The sequence below is a fragment of the Podarcis melisellensis genome (genome assembly GCF_964234715.1).
Source record: "Podarcis melisellensis genome assembly, chromosome: 2".
Lineage (NCBI taxonomy): Eukaryota > Metazoa > Chordata > Lepidosauria > Squamata > Lacertidae > Podarcis > Podarcis melisellensis.
The window spans coordinates 32,302,488-32,320,412 of record NC_138529.1 but is presented as its reverse complement, the minus strand read 5'-3'; the positions used below and the strand labels follow the sequence as shown (position 1 = coordinate 32,320,412).

The 17,925-nt window shown below is 45.2% G+C and overlaps 3 protein-coding genes across 3 annotated transcripts in view; all 3 read left to right on the top strand.

The window, feature by feature from the left end:
* Positions 1 to 17,925, top strand: part of LOC309363459 (polymeric immunoglobulin receptor-like) — a 103,953-nt gene that overhangs the window by 64,116 nt on the left and 21,912 nt on the right. The gene's annotated exons all lie outside the window — the stretch shown is intronic.
* On the top strand, positions 1,271 to 9,051 carry LOC309361682 (CMRF35-like molecule 5). Its single transcript, XM_081896758.1, has 4 exons — positions 1,271 to 1,503; positions 3,240 to 3,563; positions 5,711 to 5,762; positions 8,610 to 9,051. The coding sequence occupies exons 1-4, from the start codon at positions 1,428 to 1,430 to the stop codon at positions 8,710 to 8,712; spliced, it is 555 nt and encodes a 184-aa protein (XP_081752884.1). The 5' UTR covers positions 1,271 to 1,427; the 3' UTR covers positions 8,713 to 9,051.
* Positions 11,682 to 16,676, top strand: LOC309363526 (CMRF35-like molecule 7). The gene is made up of 4 exons (XM_081899932.1): positions 11,682 to 11,921; positions 12,855 to 13,187; positions 15,681 to 15,750; positions 16,388 to 16,676. Exons 1-4 carry the CDS (start codon positions 11,873 to 11,875, stop codon positions 16,527 to 16,529), a joined length of 594 nt encoding a protein of 197 aa, XP_081756058.1. The 5' UTR covers positions 11,682 to 11,872; the 3' UTR covers positions 16,530 to 16,676.

The window sequence follows — 17,925 nt, the reverse complement described above, 5'->3', positions numbered from 1 at the left end:
AATACAGCTGTGTGCTTCCATCGCTGGGCTCTGTTGAAAACTACTTCTCCATGAGAACTATGTAACTCTTCTTTTCTTATCTCTGGGTGACATGGACGCCTTTAGGCTGTTGAATGCACATGCGTACTCCATTTCCCTCCCTCCCACCCCACCACAAGAGCCCGGGCGCTGGTATAGCATGCTATGCCACTGCCCTTTAGTGCAACAGGTCTCCCCCCCCCCACTTTCCTCCCTCACAGCCTCCCCCAAACTGCTCCAGAGGGTCAGGAGAACCCGCCAGACCAGCATAAAGTGGGAGGAGAGGGGAGGTGGTTTCGTCAGGCAAGCAGAAACAATTGCACTAATTGAATGGTCTCCCTAGCACTACTTTGAATACAACCCTTAGTCTTTTGAAGTTGTCACAAGACAACTTCATTGGTTTTGCTGCAAATAACTAAAATAGCTACCCCACTGGGGAAAGACAGAAGAGGATGTCAAGTTTGTTTGTTGTTGTTGTTTGCATTTTATTTATTTATTAACATTCTTATATTACACCGGTAAACATTGTCATATTACATTACAGGACTTACTCTAATATAATTTCCAACATGTATACAAAAATTATATACAAATTTTATATACCTAAAAAGAAAATGAAACAAACAAACAAAAAAATAAAGAGCAAAGAAGAGATGTTAAGTTCTAAATGTTAGCAACGATGCTTCCAAGCCAGAGCTTAAAACAAAAAGAAAATTCTCAGAGTTCCCCCAGAATGTAAAAAGCCAGGGAATTAATATGGTTGACATTTCTATACCAACAATATTGTGTGGGTATTTTATGCCTGCATGAGGAGCACAGATCCCACATTGAACAGACACCTGGAAACACCCAGAAAGGTATTTATACTGACAGCAGAAGAGAAATAAATCTAAATGCAGATGATGCAAGAGCGTTGTCGTAATTCTTAAAACGGCACTCACAGGAAGTTAAACAGATTAAAAAAAGACAGAAAGAAAATGTGTGTTTTCAAAGAGAGAAAGATGACAAAGGAGAACAATATTGTGCTGAAGTGGAGCATATTCAAAGAATACAGTAAAGGGTTTAGTTATATTGGGGGCTGTTTCTAGAAAAAAGGCTAAGGAAATTGCTGAGTCTAGCCCTAGAAAAGGCAATTGCAGTTAGGCAGACGCAATGCTTTTTTTCTTCCCCCTCACTCTCATTGCTAGGGTGTTCTATCGTAAATTGTTTTGAGACACAGAACTATCTCCGCCCGGCTGGTTGTCATTACAATAGGCTGGTTGTACAAAACAACAATGTGGGAAAAGACATGGGAGGAAGCCAAAGGAAGTGATGAAGCAATGTGAAGAAAGAAGAAGCAAGAATTGTTTGCCTCCATGACAGGCAATATTTGCAGATAATTGTTTTTAAGTGTCCTAAAGAGAAGTGAGATGTGGGAAGGGAGCAGCTGTCTAGACCAGACAATGCAGCCACTGTCCTTCCTCGGCCTGGTATTCCTCCTGCCAGGTAAGATGGTTGTTTTTATTTTACTGCTTCCAAATTTAATCAAAGGTTAGCTTGCCTGTGAATGAGAGTTGCTAGCTACAACTAATTACAGTGGTACTTCGGGTGACAAACGCTTCAGGTTACAGATGCTTCAGGTTACAGACTCCACTAACCCAGAAATAGTACCTTGGGTTAAGAACTTTGCTTCAGGATGAGAACAGAAATCGTGCAGCGGCAGTGGGAGGCCCCATTAGCTAAAGTGGTGCTTCAGGTTAAGAACAGTTTCAGGTTAAGAACAAACCTCCAGAACGAATTAAGTTCTTAACCCGAGGTACCACTGTACAGCTTTCATAATGAACGCTGTCTGTTATTGCAGGACAACACTGTAGACCATGGGTCAGCAAACTAAGGCCCTGGGCCGGATCCAACCCAGTTGCTTTCTGGACCCGGCCCACGGATGGTCTGGGAATTGCCGTGTGGTTTAGCATGGATCTGATCGTTCGGGCTGCACCATTTCCCCCTCCTCTCCCTCACACCGCGGTGGCGCCTCCTCCCTCCCTCCTCCTGGCTTTTCCCCGCCCTGGCTAGAGCAGAGAGAAAGGGGCGGGGCTTTGTTGGTGCCAGCAGCAGCAGCATGAGTGAGTGCTTGAGCAGCCACCATTGTAAGCTGGCTGAATTCAGGATTTGTTGCTGCCAGTGGCGGAGCTTCATGCTCCAGCACCGGGGGGTGGAGAGCAGCCGCGATAGCACCACACTGGGATCGTACTGCCGGGTGCGAAGCGCTCCCCCTGCACTACTCTTCCTCCCCCAGTGGTTGCTGCCAGCCCCTCTCCGGAGCCCTTTCGTGCACCGCTCATCATTCCGCTTCCGCCAGCCACTGCCGCTCGCAAGACACAGGTAAGCAGCCACCAGGGCTTGTCCATTCATTCATTTCCCCAAAAAAAATTTAGTCTGGCACAAGGTTTGAGGGACAGTGGACTGGCCCCCTGCTGAAAAAGTTTGCTTACCCCTGCTGTAGACTCTGGTGCCAACTGATAGGCTTTCATATTAGAAGTGGGAATGGGGTGGATGCAGAGAGGATGGGAGAAGCTTGAACAGTCACAATTAAGCCATACCTAACTAATCTTACTGGGACGCGGGTGGCGCTGTGAGTTAAGCCACAGAGCCTAGGACTTGCTGATCAGAAGGTCGGTGGTTCGAATCCCCGCGACAGGGTGAGTTCTCGTTGCTCGGTCCCAACTCCTGCCAACCTAGCAGTTCGAAAGCACATCAAAGTGCAAGTAGATAAGTAGGTACCGCTCCGGCGGGAAGGTAAACGGTGTTTCCGTGCGCTGCTCTGGTTCGCCAGAAGCGGCTTAGTCATGCTGGCCACGTGACCCAGAAGCTGTACGCCGGCTCCCTCGGCCAATAAAGCGAGATGAGCACCGGAACCCCAGAGTCGGCCACGACTGGACCTAATGGTCAGGGGTCCCTTTACCTTTAACTAATCTTAATGAATAGAGGCAGCTTTATGGTCTGTGGGGCCCTATGCACAGACCTTTGGCGGGAGGCTATCATTCAGCCAAATAAATGTGACTATGTCAAAATTAGAGGTGTATGAGAAGATAACAATGGAATTTAGGAAAAAGGAGGGGTGATGATAAAGCCTTTGCACCGGGCCTCCCCACCCTGACCAGCTTTGGAATTTAGACACACACACACAGAGTTGCTGGGGAGAAGAAAGATTGTAACCTAGCCTGCTTCTTTTTGTTCTTCAGGATGTTTCTCTGACTTGACCATCCTCAAGATGCACGCAATCCTGGGAGGATTGGCGTCTGTGGAATGCAGATACGATGAACGGTATAGGGGAAACCCAAAATACTGGTGCAAAGAAATGAGCAAAACATCATGTGACAAAATTGTTGAGACTTCAGGTTCAGAAGAGCCAGTGAGGAAAGGCAGAGTCTCCATCAGAGACAACCATTCATTAAACCAATTCACAGTGACGATTGATGAGCTGACCAACAGTGATACCGGCATGTACAAATGTGGCATGATTGTGCAGGGAGGTTCGGATCTGATGGTTCCAGTCAATGTGACAGGTAGGTTAATGAGTCCCCCTGCTCTGATTTTAGCCCAGGAAGCTGAATCACAGCTGAAGTGATGGTGAGAATAGAGAGAAGGAGAGGACTGCTTTTCCCCATTGGACTGAAGGAGCGTCTCCACCCCCATCATTCTGCCCAGACACTGAGGTCCAGTGCCGAGGGCCTTCTGGCAGTTCCCTCGCTGCAAGAAGCCAAGTTACAGGGAAACCAGGCAGAGGGCCTTCTTGGTAGTGGCACCTGCCTTGTGGAACACCCTCCCACTAGATGTCAAAGAGATAAACAACTACCAGACTTTTAGAAGACATCTGAAGGCAGCCCTGTTTAGGGAAGCTTTTAATGTTTGACGGACTATTGTATTTTAATATTTTGTTGGAAGCCGCCCAGAGTGGCTGGGGAAACACAGCCAGATGAGTTGGGTATAAATAATAAATTGTTGTTAATAATAATAATAATCAATAATTGCTGTAGGACATAATAATAATCAATAATTGCTGTAGGACAGCCTTCTCCAGCCCTAACATTCAATTGGTTTCATTCAATTGGTTTGATTGTTCTCCAGCAGCCTTCCTTGGTTCTCAGTCCCCAGAGATGGATGGACTACAGTGCTCCAATCCTTGACCTGGCTGGAGATGATGAGGGTCATTGTCCAACTACATCAGGGGACCCGTGCATGATGGGAGCATTAGGGCTGTCCAAGGGATCCAACCGTATAATGCAACTTCAGAACATATGGAAATATTAGGCTTCGCCTAAAGTTGTATTGAGCCAAATGTCACCATCAAAACAGGTCACAAGATTCTGTGTTTTTCCTTTCCTCATTCTTTTTTAAAAACTGAAAGTCTAAAGGATTGTTTCTAAGTTGGAAATGAAAGTGTTACTAAGAGTCTCTTCCCATACCTCCATCCAATTTCCTTTGTAGCTTCTGCTTTTTTATGTTTGCCTTCATGCTCAAAATTTCTGGAGAATATGAGCATAGCTGTCAACCGTCCCTTATTTGGCGGGAAAGTCCCTTATCTCAGCGCTGTGTCCCGCTGCTGTCCCTTACTGATGGTGTCCCTTAAATTTCCCGGGTTTCAAAGGAAGCAGCTCCTCTCCCTCCCTCCCTGCCGGCCAGAGAGGCTCCAACTGTGTTGCTTGGCTGCGTTGCTCACCCAATAAGGAGTCTAAGAACAACGGTTGGGTGGAGCTTGCATGCCTTGTGCCAATAAAATCGGTCGCATTGCCTGGGAACTTGCCTTTGCTCAGCGCTTCCCAGCAGAGAGGTGACGGTGGTTTTCCTTGCTGCATCCCCTTTGCCGGGTTGCTGCGCTGTGGGAACCACCACTTGAGGCTTCATTTGGCTGCTGGCTGGGCTTTCTGCCTTTGGCTCGGAGGGGCTTAGAAGCTGAACATACCTGCACTTGGAAAATCCCTTATTTTGGCTGCTTATTTTCGAGGCTGCTGGTCCCTTATTTTCAAATCTGTAAGTTGACAACTATGAATATGAGTGACCCAGGCAGTATCGTATCTTCATCCCATTAAAGCTCTCTTTTTTCCAGTTAATACCTTCCTTATATTGTTTTTCACCTGATCAAACACATGTTCATTGTCTACAGCTTCCTTAAGTAGGAGTCATGTTGGCTTCAGTCAAATCCTATATGCGTTGGCCACTCCTGTATAACCTATAGCCCAGGGGTCAGCAACCTAAGATCCATGGGTCACAAGCAGCCCATGGGGTCGTTTAACCAGCCCACGAGCCGCCCCCAAACCGAGCCGCCCCCTCAGCAAGTCCCTGTGCACTGAGATAAACCGTCACAGTGCAGCCCGGGGACTCACTTCCACGGCATCGGAAATTGCGTCTGCACAGACGCAGATGCCAGAAATCACAGGCCCATGCACGATCCAGCCCACAGAGGGATCTCCACTGGAGTGAACTGGCTCAGGTGAGGTAAACTTTGCCGACCCCTGCTGTAGGCCATGCAAGATAGAGATTGGAGAATGGATTGTTCTGGAAAGACTGAATGTAGAGGGAAACAATCCATTGATTTGAGTGACAGCAAGATTCATCTATTCAGGCTGAGATCAGGTTTATATCACTCACAGACTTACTGTGGAGCAGCCCAATTTCACACCTTTGTCTTCCATTCTTCTTCTTTCTATATTAGAAACTACCAGAGGACCAGAAGACGCCTTTCACAAGGATATCAGTTCTATCAGGTGCGTGAACTTCCTTCACAGCATGTCCTGGTTTGAGCCACTCTCTCCCTTCTGACTTGTCTATGTGTTCTGCTTCCCAGAGGAACAGAATCATTTATTTATTCGTGAATGAGATTCCATTTATGAACCTCTTCCCCAAAAATAAGGTAAAGGTAAAGGTACCCCTGCCCGTACGGGCCAGTCTTGACAGACTCTGGGGTTGTGCGCCCATCTCACTTAAGAGGCCAGGGGCCAGCGCTGTCCGGAGACACTTCCGGGTCACGTGGCCAGCGTGACATTGCTGCTCTGGCGAGCCAGAGCCGCACACGGAAACGCCATTTACCTTCCCGCTGGTAAGCGGTCCCTATTTATCTACTTGCACCCGGAGGTGCTTTCGAACTGCTAGGTTGGCAGGCGCTGGGACCGAGCAGCGAGAGCGCACCCCGCAGCAGGGATTCGAACCGCCGACCTTTCGATCAGCAAGTCCTAGGCGCTGAGGCTTTAACCCACAGCGCCACCTGTGTCCCCATCTTCCCCAAAAATATCTGAACGCAATTTCACAGTAAAAACATCAGCAATAAAAACAATAAAGAACAATTCTACATGTAAAAAGCAAACCCAATACAGATGCGGACAGGAATAAAGATCTCCAGTTTAAAGACTGCAATTGAATGTCTGCAATCTCCTGCTACTATACACACACACACACACACACACACACACACACACCTTTGTGCTTACACATGCAGGTTGTGGAGCCCCTGCTAACAAATTGGTACAAGGTGGTAAATCTTAAAATAGTTAATTTAGTGTAACACACACACACACACACACACAATAAGCTGACATATCCAAAGAAAAACAAAACATTTCCCTATCTGAAATCTTTCCCACCTTCATGCAGTTTTTACTGAGTCTCTTCAGGTAAATGGGAGACACCTAAGAGAAACCTAAGATTAGGGCGAACTGTTCTTGTGCACTGAACAACTTAAAGATAAAGGGACCCCTGACCATTAGGTCTAGTCATAACCGACTTTGGGGTTGTGGCACTCATCTTCCTTTATTCGCCGAAGGAGCCAGCTTACATCTTCCGGGTCATGTGGCCAGCATGACTAAGCCGCTTCTGGCGAACCAGAGCAGCGCATGGAAACGCCGTTTACCTTCCTGCCGGAGCAGTACCTATTTATTTGCTTGCACTTTGACGTGCTTTCGAACTGCTAGGTTGGCAGGAGCAGGGACCGAGCAACAGGAGCTCACCCTGTTGTGGGGATTCAAACCGCCAACCTTTTGATCGGCAAATCCTAGGCTCTGTGGTTTAACCCACAGTGCCACCCGCATCCCGCTTCAGGTAAATGGGAGACACCTAAGAGAAACCTAAGATTAGGGCGAATTGTTCTTGTGCAGTGAACAACTTATAATTAACTAAATGGACTTCTTTATTCAACCTACTCATTTAAATCAGGTATACCTCACATGTTGCTAATAGACCAGGTTAATTAGGTCAAGTTATTCCTTCCTTCATTTCCTGAGAAATTCAGAGTTCAGTCCTTTTCAGCAAAATTGCACCTAGCTGAAAAATAAATCTGTGTGGCTGGAAATGCTCCACTGCCTGGGACTCCATATTATGACATGATAATTAATTCATGCAGCTTAAGATACCCCAGGAACTTAGAGCACATGTTTTGAATATTTTGGATAATTGTTATATACATAACAGGCAGATAGAAAATCAGAAGACCCTCTTTTTCTTTTCTGTTATTTCTCTTCTTATCTTGCTTTTCCAATTTGAATCTGTTTATTAATTTTCTCTTATCTTCCTATTTGATTATTTCTTACTGCACAGGTTTATATCATCCGGCTAATGTTTTAATTCCTTTGGCATATTCTTGCTTCTTTCCTATTTATCTTCTTTAGATTAGTTTGTTTTTTGTTGTATTTTATGTTGAAAACTCTCAATAAAAACAAAAACTTCCATAGCACTCTACTTCATGATGCTCTACCCACAGTGATGCTCCTCTTAGGCTTTATTTATTAGTCCTTCCTTGCCTCCCCTTCTCCTTATTTCCTTCCCTACAAGCCATGCTTGTTTTTGTTTTCCAGAGTAGCCAGAACCCTGAAATAGCCCCAGAGCATATTCTCCAAGAGAAGGGTCACTCTATTTTGGACTAGCTAAAAAGGGTTTCTCAGGAAACCATGATAAAATTTGTAAAATGAGACGAGAGACAGCAAGGAGGAATTTCTTAGCCTCCAGGAGGCTCCTTTAGATTATTTGGGTTCTGTCGGTCAAGGGAGACTAGCAGTGGCCAGTCGTCAGTCAGTCCCCCGATTGTCATTCTGCACAGATACCTTTTTATTGCTAATGATCATCAATCCTTACTCTGTGTGGATCTTGAAGGCATAAAGCAGAGGTCAGCAACCTTTTTCAGCTGTGGGCCGGACTATATTTTTTGGGGGAAATGAACGAATTCCTATGCCACCAAAATAACCCAGAGATGCATTTTAAATAAAAGGACACATTCTACTCATGTAAAAACACCAGGCAGGCCCCACAAATAACCCAGAGATGCATTTTAAATAAAAGGACACATTTTACTCATGTAAAAACACACTGATTCCCGGACAGTCCGCAGGCCACATTGAGAAGGCGATTGAGCCACATCCGGCCCCTGGGCCTTAGGTTGCTTACCCCTGGCATAAAGTAAGGGACAGAGTTTGTACAATAAGCCCCCAACTCTGTAATCCATGCTTTGTAGCTTCGGGATCTTGGTATATGCTATTCAGAGCCACAAAGCTTATTGTGAGAGAATGGTGGGGTTATTGCATCGCGATCTACTCCAGTGAGGATAATATTCTGTTTCTCCAATGCAGATACCTGGTCTACATGTCCTTCCTGGTTTCAATTGCCTTGAAAGCCCCCATCTTCCTGGGTATGATCCTTGCAATTATCTGGATGCGCAGTAAGAAGACATAGCCCTCTGAGGAGGTGACGTCCGAAGGACCACTGTGAGAACTATCACCATTTCCTATCTGGACAATGACTCAACCCAACAAGAAAAGAGGAAACAAACTATGCAAGAAGGCATTTTTCTCAGCTTCTTCCGTTGTCATTCTGCTGTGTCCTCAACTTCTGCATCTGCAAGTACCAGGATCCAAAGAAGTCATCCAGCCTCAAAGTCACTGTGAATTTGTCTACTCTGAAACAGAGATCAGTCAGTGTCTTGATTCCCCGGACCCCATTTGCTGACAATCATTTCATTTTATCAGTTTCACTTGGAAATTTTATTACATGTGTTTGTTTGTTTGTTTGTTTGTTTGTTTGTTTGAGTGTGCGTTCTGGTGGCATTTATATTATCGCAGTCTCTCTATATAATAAAAAATCCATTGGAGGATTTGTAATACTATATCCCAATCCTGGCTTTTCACAAAACCAGGGTGGAGGAAGAGAGCGAAATGAAGGCAGGTTACACAGCAACAGTGGCCATGGAATGGGAATGAGAAGGGAGCGGCACAGAGAGGAAAAATTATGATTTAAATCAATGGCAGAAGTTTGAGCAAAGCAGGGGTGGAGGCATACTGAGAGGGAGAGAGTGGGAATTATAAGGAATGGCAGAGGTTTGGGTAGGGTGAACAGGAGAAGACACTGAGGGGAAGTGGCAGTTTAAAACAAGGTTTGAGTACAGTTTCGTACTTAATTCATTCCGGAGGTCCGTTTTTAACCTGAAACTGTTCTTAACCTGAAGCACCACTTTAGCTAATGGGGTCTCCCACTGCTGCTGTGCCACCGCTGCACGATTTCTGTTCTCATCCTGAAGCAAAGTTCTTAACCCGAGGTACTATTTCTGGGTTAGCGGAGTCTGTAACCTGAAGCATATGCAACCCGAGGTACCACTGTACAGAGAGAAGGGAGTTTAGAAAGGTTGTTTTTAACTGGGTTTTCTTGATAATTTTAATGTTTTATTTTATATTTTCAAAAACCACTTAGGTTTTCTCACAATCAAACGTGTGTGTGTGTGTGTGTGTGTGTGTAATAAATAAATAAACATTCAGCCTGCAAGTTCTTGTGATTTGCTTATGGGGTGTTTATAATCATCCAGTTCAACGCCAGAGCGTGATGTTCTGCTGCTAGAGGCAAAAACCCAATTGCCATCCCCTGTGACCCCTAACTTCTCGCTGCCACTGGGCACCCACCACCTAGCACTCGCCACTGTTAGATGCATGCCTCCTCCTCCTAGTATTCCACTGCTGTGGCCACATCTCCCCAATGCATATATAAAAAACTGTTATTGCTACATATACTGGCGAGAGCCAGTGTGGTGTAGTGGTTAAGAGCGGTAGACTCGTAATCTGGTGAACTGGGTTCGCTTCCCCGCTCCTCCACATGCAGCTGCTGGGTGACCTTGGGCTAGTCACACTTCTCTGAAGTCTCTCAGCCCCACTCACCTCACAGAGTGTTTGTTGTGGGGGAGGAAGGGAAAGGAGAATGTTAGCCGCTTTGAGACTCCTTCGGGTAGTGATAAAGCGGGATATCAAATCCAAACTCTTCTCTTCCTCTTCTATATAAAATGTTGTGATGATTATAGTCCTTCTATTCACATTTGCAGTTATTCCCAGTGGGGCGATGTGCCTTGATCAGATTGGGCAGTGAGCTGTGTTGGCAAAAAGGAGGAGGTACATTTCCTCAGCTGTCATCACAACCCTGGAGAAGATAAGCAAGAGGGGAGTTCAGAGAACCCCCTCATAGTTGGAAAGAATATGTGAGGGTGTCATGAGGACACGTGAACAAAAGTAAAACCCTACTAGGATCAGACCAATGGCACATCTAATCCACCCCTAGAGTACTGTGTCCAGTGTCACAATTTAAGAAGGATATTGATAAGCTGGAATGGGTGCAGAGGAGGGCAACCAAAATGATCAAGAGTCTGGAAACCAAGCCTTCCAACGACATTTAAAGGAGCTGGTTATGTTTAGCCTAGAAAAGAGGAGACTGAGAGGAGATATAGCCATCTTCAAATATCTAAAGGGCTGTCACATGGAAGATGGAGCAAGCTTGTTTTCTCCTGCTTCGTAGGATAGGACTCGAACCAGTGGCTTCATCCTACAGAAAAGGAGATTCTGTCTAAACACCAGGAAGAACTTTCAGACTGTAAGAGCTGTATAACAGTGGAAAGAGCTAACAGAGCTTTCCTTTACAGTGGTAGCTCAGGTTAAGAACTTAATTCGTTCTGGAGGTCTGTTCTTAACCTGAAACTGTTCTTAACCTGAGGTACCACTTTAGCTAATGGTACCTTCTCACTGCCACCGCACCGCCACCACACGATTTCTGTTCTCATTCTGAAGCAAAGTTCTTAACCCGAGATAATATTTCTGGGTTAGCGGAGTCTGTAACCTGAAGCGTCTGTAACCCAAGGTACCACTGTAGTTGAAAACAAGGACTTTTCAGTCCTCCACTGGGACTTATGACATGTTGTAATATTCTGTAGAAACTGTCATGATCCTACTTCCCCCTATGATTCAAAGGGCAATTCAAGGTGATCAGGCTAGAACGTGTGTGGGTTTTTTTAAAGGATAAGATATGTTGATGTAGAATAAGCCTCCTCAATACCTATTAACTATTGTAGTAAAAATGGAACCTCCCTATACAGTGGCAGTATATCCCTGAGTACCTGATGCTGAACAATGAATATTACTTCCATTCCTCCTTGTGAAGAGGCATCTGGCTGCCTGCTCCTGATCCAGTACAATCTAACCAGGCGGAGCATCTGGTATTATTAGAAACATGCTAACTTTTGAACTTTCCAGAGGCATTTGATTGGCCACTCTTGGAAAGAGAGCTTGACGGACACTTGACCCAATCCATCGAAGCTGCTCTTCCTTTTCCCATTCCGCCTGTGCATGCCATAAAAGCAGAACTACACTAACCACATTGTTGCGCATCAAACATACAACACAGAAGCCTTCCTATTTCCACTTTTCGAAGCTCTGCCTCATGATCCGCTTCATTTAGCCAGAGATTATTCCAGCAGTTGGATTCCAAAACATTGTGGTGCCCCTCTTCCTCCACTGCAAGCTTCCTGGGTGACTTTGGCTACTCTCCAGCTCCCTCTGGCTTGAACAGAGAAAACAGCAGGACCATGAGGCTCTGGAGGACTTTGACGCTCCTGATCTGGGGGCTGCTTCCAGGTAAGGAACAGAGAAAGGTGGTCGTTGTGAAGCAAGACTCCATAAAGGGACGTGAGCTGTGTATGGCAATAAAAGGTGGGATCAGAGGCAGGGGAAGGCATGGCTTCCCTGCAGCTCCAGTCTATGCACGCTGCCAGATTCCTTAACCTGAAACTGTTCTTAACCTGAGGTACCACCTTAGCTAATGGGGCCTCCCGCTGCCGCTGCACGATTTCTGTTCTCATCATGAAGCAAAGTTCTTAACTCGAGGTACTATTTTTGGGTTAGCGGAGTCTGTAACCTGAAGCATCTGTAACCTGAAGCGTCTGTAACCCAAGGTACCACTGTATCTGCCTACTCTGCCTTAGCTGTTGCCTCCACATTATGCTTTCTAATTTTCTTTATGGCTGTCTGGTATACAGGCAACAACCAATTTACGCGCAACAATTGGACCCAAATCGCAGCTACACAGAAGTGGCTGGAAATGGGACGGTATGGCTGGTGGAACAGGGTATAAGGGAAGGAACAAGCTGATGAATGCCCTACCATCGTGCATGATGACCCAGAACGCAAATATCGGTGGTTGCCTGTACTTTAATAAAAATTAAAAAGCTTTTTCAATGAAAAATGATGGCAGTCTTGGCTTCCAGTGACAGGAATGGATTCAAGGGAGTACTCCCAAAATTATCCTTCAGAGGGTGTGCAACCCCATGCAGAACTGATTGAACACTACCTGTCCCATCTGAGCAACAACATTATTAACATTATCTCTTTTCTTCTCTGGTTACTGGTCACACAAACAGCCATTAAGAAATCTCTACCTATGCATCCTTAGTGCCAAGGCCACAGTTCTCATCCGGATACAGGGATGTGTAATTTTATATTTTTCCGCTATACGAGAGGGATATTAGTTGGAGAGGTGGTGCCTCATTCCAGGTTCATTCTGTTTTCCAGGTTGCATGTCTGTTCTGATTGGTCCTGAAGCACTGGGTGGATTTCTAGGCAAGTCTCTTTCTGTGATGTGCAGATATGAATATTGGTATCAGACATATAAAAAATATTGGTGCAAAGGAAGCTCATGGAACAAATGTAGTATAGTTGTTCAGACTACAGGATCTGAAGAAGAAGTGAAAGCTGGCAGAATGTCTATCAAGGACAATCATACTGATTTGGAATTCACAGTCAGAATGGAGAGCCTCACACAGCAAGATGCTGGGATTTACTGGTGTGGCATAAAGAAAAGAGGCTATGATCTTGGATTCCGTATACATATTACTGTTCTCCCAGGTGAGTCCTGTTTCCAAACTCTACAGGCAAATCAAAAGCCAAATACAGCTAAAAGGGGAAGAAAACATCAGAGAGGGAATAAGCGTGACCGGGTGGCGCTGTGGGTTAAACGACAGAGCCTAGGACTTGCCGATTAGAAGGTCGGCGGTTCGAATCCCTGTGACCGGGTTAGCTCCCATTGCTCTGTCCCTGCTCCTGCCAACCTAGCAGTTCGAAAGCATGTCAAAGTGCAAGTAGATCAATAGGTACTGCTCTGGTGGGAAGGTAAACGGTGTTTCTGTGTGCTAATCTGGTTCGCCAGAAGCAGCTTAATCATGCTGGCCACATGACCCGGAAGCTGTACGCTGGCTCCCTTGGCCAATAAAGCGAGATGAGCGCCACAACCCAGAGTCGGCCACGACTGGACCTAATGGTCAGGAGTCCCTTTACCTTTTCCTTATGCACATTAACCCAAAAGGGGCTTACTCCCAGGTAAGCGTGCAAAGACTTGCAAAGATAAGGAGAGGTGCTACTTCTCTACTTTCAAAAACAGATAGGAAGTGAATAATTTGATAATTTTTCTCTTTCCAAAAGGATATTATATTGCCCGTTAAGCAGGTAAATAATAGTAAATGAAACAAGGCTTGCTTTTTGTGGCTTCATGATGCAGATGTAAAATTGACATTAGGGAAACCTATGTTTGCAGAATTGTCTCCTGCCGCAGATTCCCCTGCAAGGACGGTTGCCTGAATGGACTGGGGTAGAGTTCAAAATCCCAAAGGACATGCCTGCAATGCAGCAGATCCTTAGGTTGACTTTGCAGTAGCTCCATATTAGCACATGAGGAAACCCATGATTGCTCCCATCCCAAGTAAAAGTGTCAACTTGGGAGGAGGTGCTTGGAGGCAGGGAAACAGATCTCCCACTTGAATTACCTGCCCAAGAAGTTGTTTCATGTCACCGGCTTGTTCTAAGGGTGCCTCTAAACCAAACTATGGGGTACAGGGCCAGCCTGCCTATGTGGGCAAGGTGAGGCCATCACCTCAGGTGCCAGATCCAGGCCTGAGGAACTCACTGCCTCCTCTACTATTGCACCCTCCCTGCCCATGCTATGCTCACATTGCTGCCACAGCATCCTCACCACATAGGGGTGCAGCTAAGGCATCACGGCAGGGGCCCGGATCTGGAAAGAGTGGTGGTTGGAGGGGGGGAGGCAATGAGGCCTTTTGCCTCAAGTGGCAAGACACCCTGGACTGGCCCTGCTTGCCATGGATTGAGGCAACTGAAAAGTCCAAAGCAAATATATTTAAAAGACAAAACCGAACTAAACTGTGTGATCCCAACAAACCTCATAAAATCTCTGTCGCACTGCAGTAGACATTTTGTTTCTCCTGAGGTGTGCTTCATCACTAGCCTCTCACAAATATGTTCTCACCTTCTTGTTTTTGTTCAGCAACATCGGTTCAGCTGTGTACTTTCTTTACAACAAGTGTGGGTTGAACATACCCAGAACACCCCATGCCTCGCAGCACACCCACATTACACACCCCACAAGCACCCCAAATTCTTCTTCTTTGGCGATCACTTGTAGCCAAGTAAGATTGTCTTCCATAAACACGGTTTTAACAGTGAGTCCGTAAGTGACTATGGAGGCCAATTCTGGATCCACACGTCCTTCCACAGTGGGGACAAAGGTTTCTGGGCAGGAGTTGATCACGGTGAGGGTTTCCTCTTAGCACATTTCTCCCTTTCATCCTGAATTTGAGCATCTTCAAAGCCTATGACAAAGCCTTTGGTAAAGGCTGTTCTCCAACTGGAGCGTTCGCAGGCCAGTGTTTCCCAGTTGTCAGTGTTTATACTACATTTTTAAAGATTTGCCTTGAGAGCGTCTTTAAACCTCTTTTGTTGACCACCAGCATTAAGCTTTGGAATAGAGAATTTGCTTTGGAAGACGATCATCAGGCATCTGCACAACATGACCAGTCCAACAAAGCTGATGTTGAAGAATCATTGCTTTGACATTGGTAATCTTTGCTTCTTCCAGTACAAGATACATATCACCAGAAGCAGAGCTGCGGCCATGAGCAGCCAAAAAACACAAACATACCGTTCCAAACACCACAGAACAAGCCCACAGGGATGCTGGTCGCAGGAATGACTCCAGAGACAGACATCAGATACTGCTTCCACCACCTCTCCCATGTTCCTAGGTGTTTGTGGGGCTGTTTGGAGGGCTGCATGAGAGCTGAGTGTGCTCAGAACCAGCAGGTCTGGGTGGATCCAGATGGGCCTAGCCAATGCCCTGCCTTGGCATTGGCTGCATAAACTTCTGTGGCAAATTTCTTAAAAGCACATCACAGCTTGTTTACTGAAGCTGCCCTCGTACATGTGGGAGCATGAACTTATTCGCCAGTTCTCTCTTCACATTTTCTGAAGTTCTCGGTCTCTTCAGTGTCTCTTCCACAACTGCTGTTGATACTGTCCATTTCTCGCCCTCTCTGGTCCCCTCCTCAGATCCAGAAGAAACAACAGCAATTAGCAGCCAGACAGACCTTGATCTCTCCCTAAACACTACTGACAACATGTAAGTCTTGAGATTCCCTCTGTGTAAACACGTGAGATCATTGATATGTGGGCTCAGCAACCTCTAAAAGCTTTTAATGTCTCTTTTTCTCCCCTTTGCCCTGCAAGTACAACCCACCTCCGGGCAATATCTCTGAAACTAACCTCCCATGGTTGAGATGTCAAATGCAATGGGAACAAGGGTTTAATCTACATACATATTAAAAAACGCTGTGAAAATGTTTTTTAAAACAACAACATTTTGAAAAATAAATTGAATTTTGCATAGCTTACTCTCGCCATCTAGTGTCACATTTGTATATGGCAAATCACAACACATTAAAACGTTTTATTTGCAGCTGTATAGCTGAGTCCAGGATCTCTTTAAAAATTCATTGCCAAATGGAAAAATGAGCTGTGAGATGGAGTGCTAAGTGCATTGGCTGGCAGACTCTGTATGGTGCCATTACCAAAGGTAAGGCCAGCAAGGCCTGCTATCTGCTATAGGCATGCTGTGTCTGCACAGGCATCATGGCTCGGACATTCAAGTGATGAGTACCAGAACTTTCCCCATCAGATGGACAGGGTATAATAATAATAATAATAATAATAATAATAATAATAATAATAATAATAATAATTCTGTTTCTTTGATGCAGGCACCTGATTTATGTGCTTTTCACCCTGAAAACCCTTATCCTCCTGGGTCTGGGCATTGCAATTATCTGGATGCATAGAAGACAATCAGAAGAGATCTTCAGCTGCCATGTGGCAAGAAAATGCTGGACAGCAATCCCATAGCAACCAATGTAACTGTTGTTAAGTTTCTTTACATAATATATTGTGTTTTAGCTAACACTCTTTTGTAACTCTAGTTGACATTAAACTATTTGCGTACCAACCGGCTTCATCTTCCCCCAAAAAGTACAATAAAAGGTATGCTACAGATTGTTTAGATGCTTTCCTTTTAACAATGTTTTAAAAGATGTGGCCAATCTACTGGATTTGCAATCTCACTACAGTCATACCTCGGGTTACAGATGCTTCAGGTTGTATTGTTTCAGGTTATGGACCGCTGAAACCCAGAAGTACCAGAATGGGTTACTTCCGGGTTTTGGTGGTCGCGCATGCGCAGAAGCGCTGAATCACAACCCGCGCATGCACAGACGTGCAGCTGTGGGTTGCGGGTACGTGTATCCCGCACAGATCACGTTCGCAACCCGAGCATTCACTGTAATTTACCTGTAACTTGGATAGTCCATCTGCAGCAAGATTCAGAGAGCTACTTTTCATAGGCAAGTGTGACTTATTGCAATGTTTACTGGAAACTGTGGAGGGAAATGTTTTCTGGCAAATTACCTGTGACCAATGTAACAAGTGAGAATTCCTTGTGGGAAGTTGCAGTCTCCATGGGAATTTAACCTTGATATGTTTATTTTGAACCCAACATTTATCATCATTTGCAGGGATGGCAAATGTCAACAAAGTTCCTTTAAAAAGAAAGAGAGAGCTGGATTTCATATTCATGAACATCATATTGCCATCACTCAGCAAACCAATTTTCTTTTCAGTTTCTCTGTCCCTCAAACTTAAAATAATAAAGTTGGCAACTGACACCAACACTTCAGTATAGTACCTTTTTCTCCTTCTGCACTTTCTCTCAAGATACTCAAAGTTCCCCTCAGGACATTATCCCCTGTGACTAGGGTGCTTATTTTTTAAAAAGTGGGAATTGCAAACCATGGCAGAAGTTTGGGCAGAGAACAGGGGTCGACACTGAGGCAAAGTGGCAGTTTAAAACAAGGTTTGGGTACAGTAAGAAGGGAGTTTGGAAAAGTTCTTTTTTACTAGGTTTTATTGATAACTTAAATGTTCTGTTTTATATTTTGGAAAACCACTTAGATTTTCTTACAATCAACAAGACATTTTTTTTTGTAAAATAAACAAGTAAACATTCAGCCTGCAACTTCTTGTGATTTGCTTATGGGGTGTTTATAATTGTACAGTTCATGTCCAGTGCGGGATGTTCTGCTGCTAGAGGCATAAAACCCAGTGCTACCTCCTGTGACCCCTACCCTTCACTGCCACTGTTAGATGCTCACCTCCTCTTCCTAGTCTTCCATTGCTGTGGCCACATTCCACCCCCCCAATGCATATATCAAATACTGTTATTGCCACATATAAACTGTTGTGATTA

Excerpts from the sequence above, each read along its gene's own strand:
- LOC309363526 (XM_081899932.1), top strand. The coding sequence starts at position 11,873 with ATGAGGCTCTGGAGGACTTTGACGCTCCTGATCTGGGGGCTGCTTCCA. Across the intron at positions 13,188-15,680 it reads ACATATTACTGTTCTCCCAG|ATCCAGAAGAAACAACAGCA; the intron begins GTGAGTCCTGTT and ends TCCCCTCCTCAG. Across the intron at positions 15,751-16,387 it reads CTAAACACTACTGACAACAT|GCACCTGATTTATGTGCTTT; the intron begins GTAAGTCTTGAG and ends TCTTTGATGCAG.
- LOC309361682 (XM_081896758.1), top strand. The coding sequence starts at position 1,428 with ATGTGGGAAGGGAGCAGCTGTCTAGACCAGACAATGCAGCCACTGTCC. Across the intron at positions 1,504-3,239 it reads CCTGGTATTCCTCCTGCCAG|GATGTTTCTCTGACTTGACC; the intron begins GTAAGATGGTTG and ends TTTGTTCTTCAG. Across the intron at positions 3,564-5,710 it reads GGTTCCAGTCAATGTGACAG|AAACTACCAGAGGACCAGAA; the intron begins GTAGGTTAATGA and ends TTTCTATATTAG.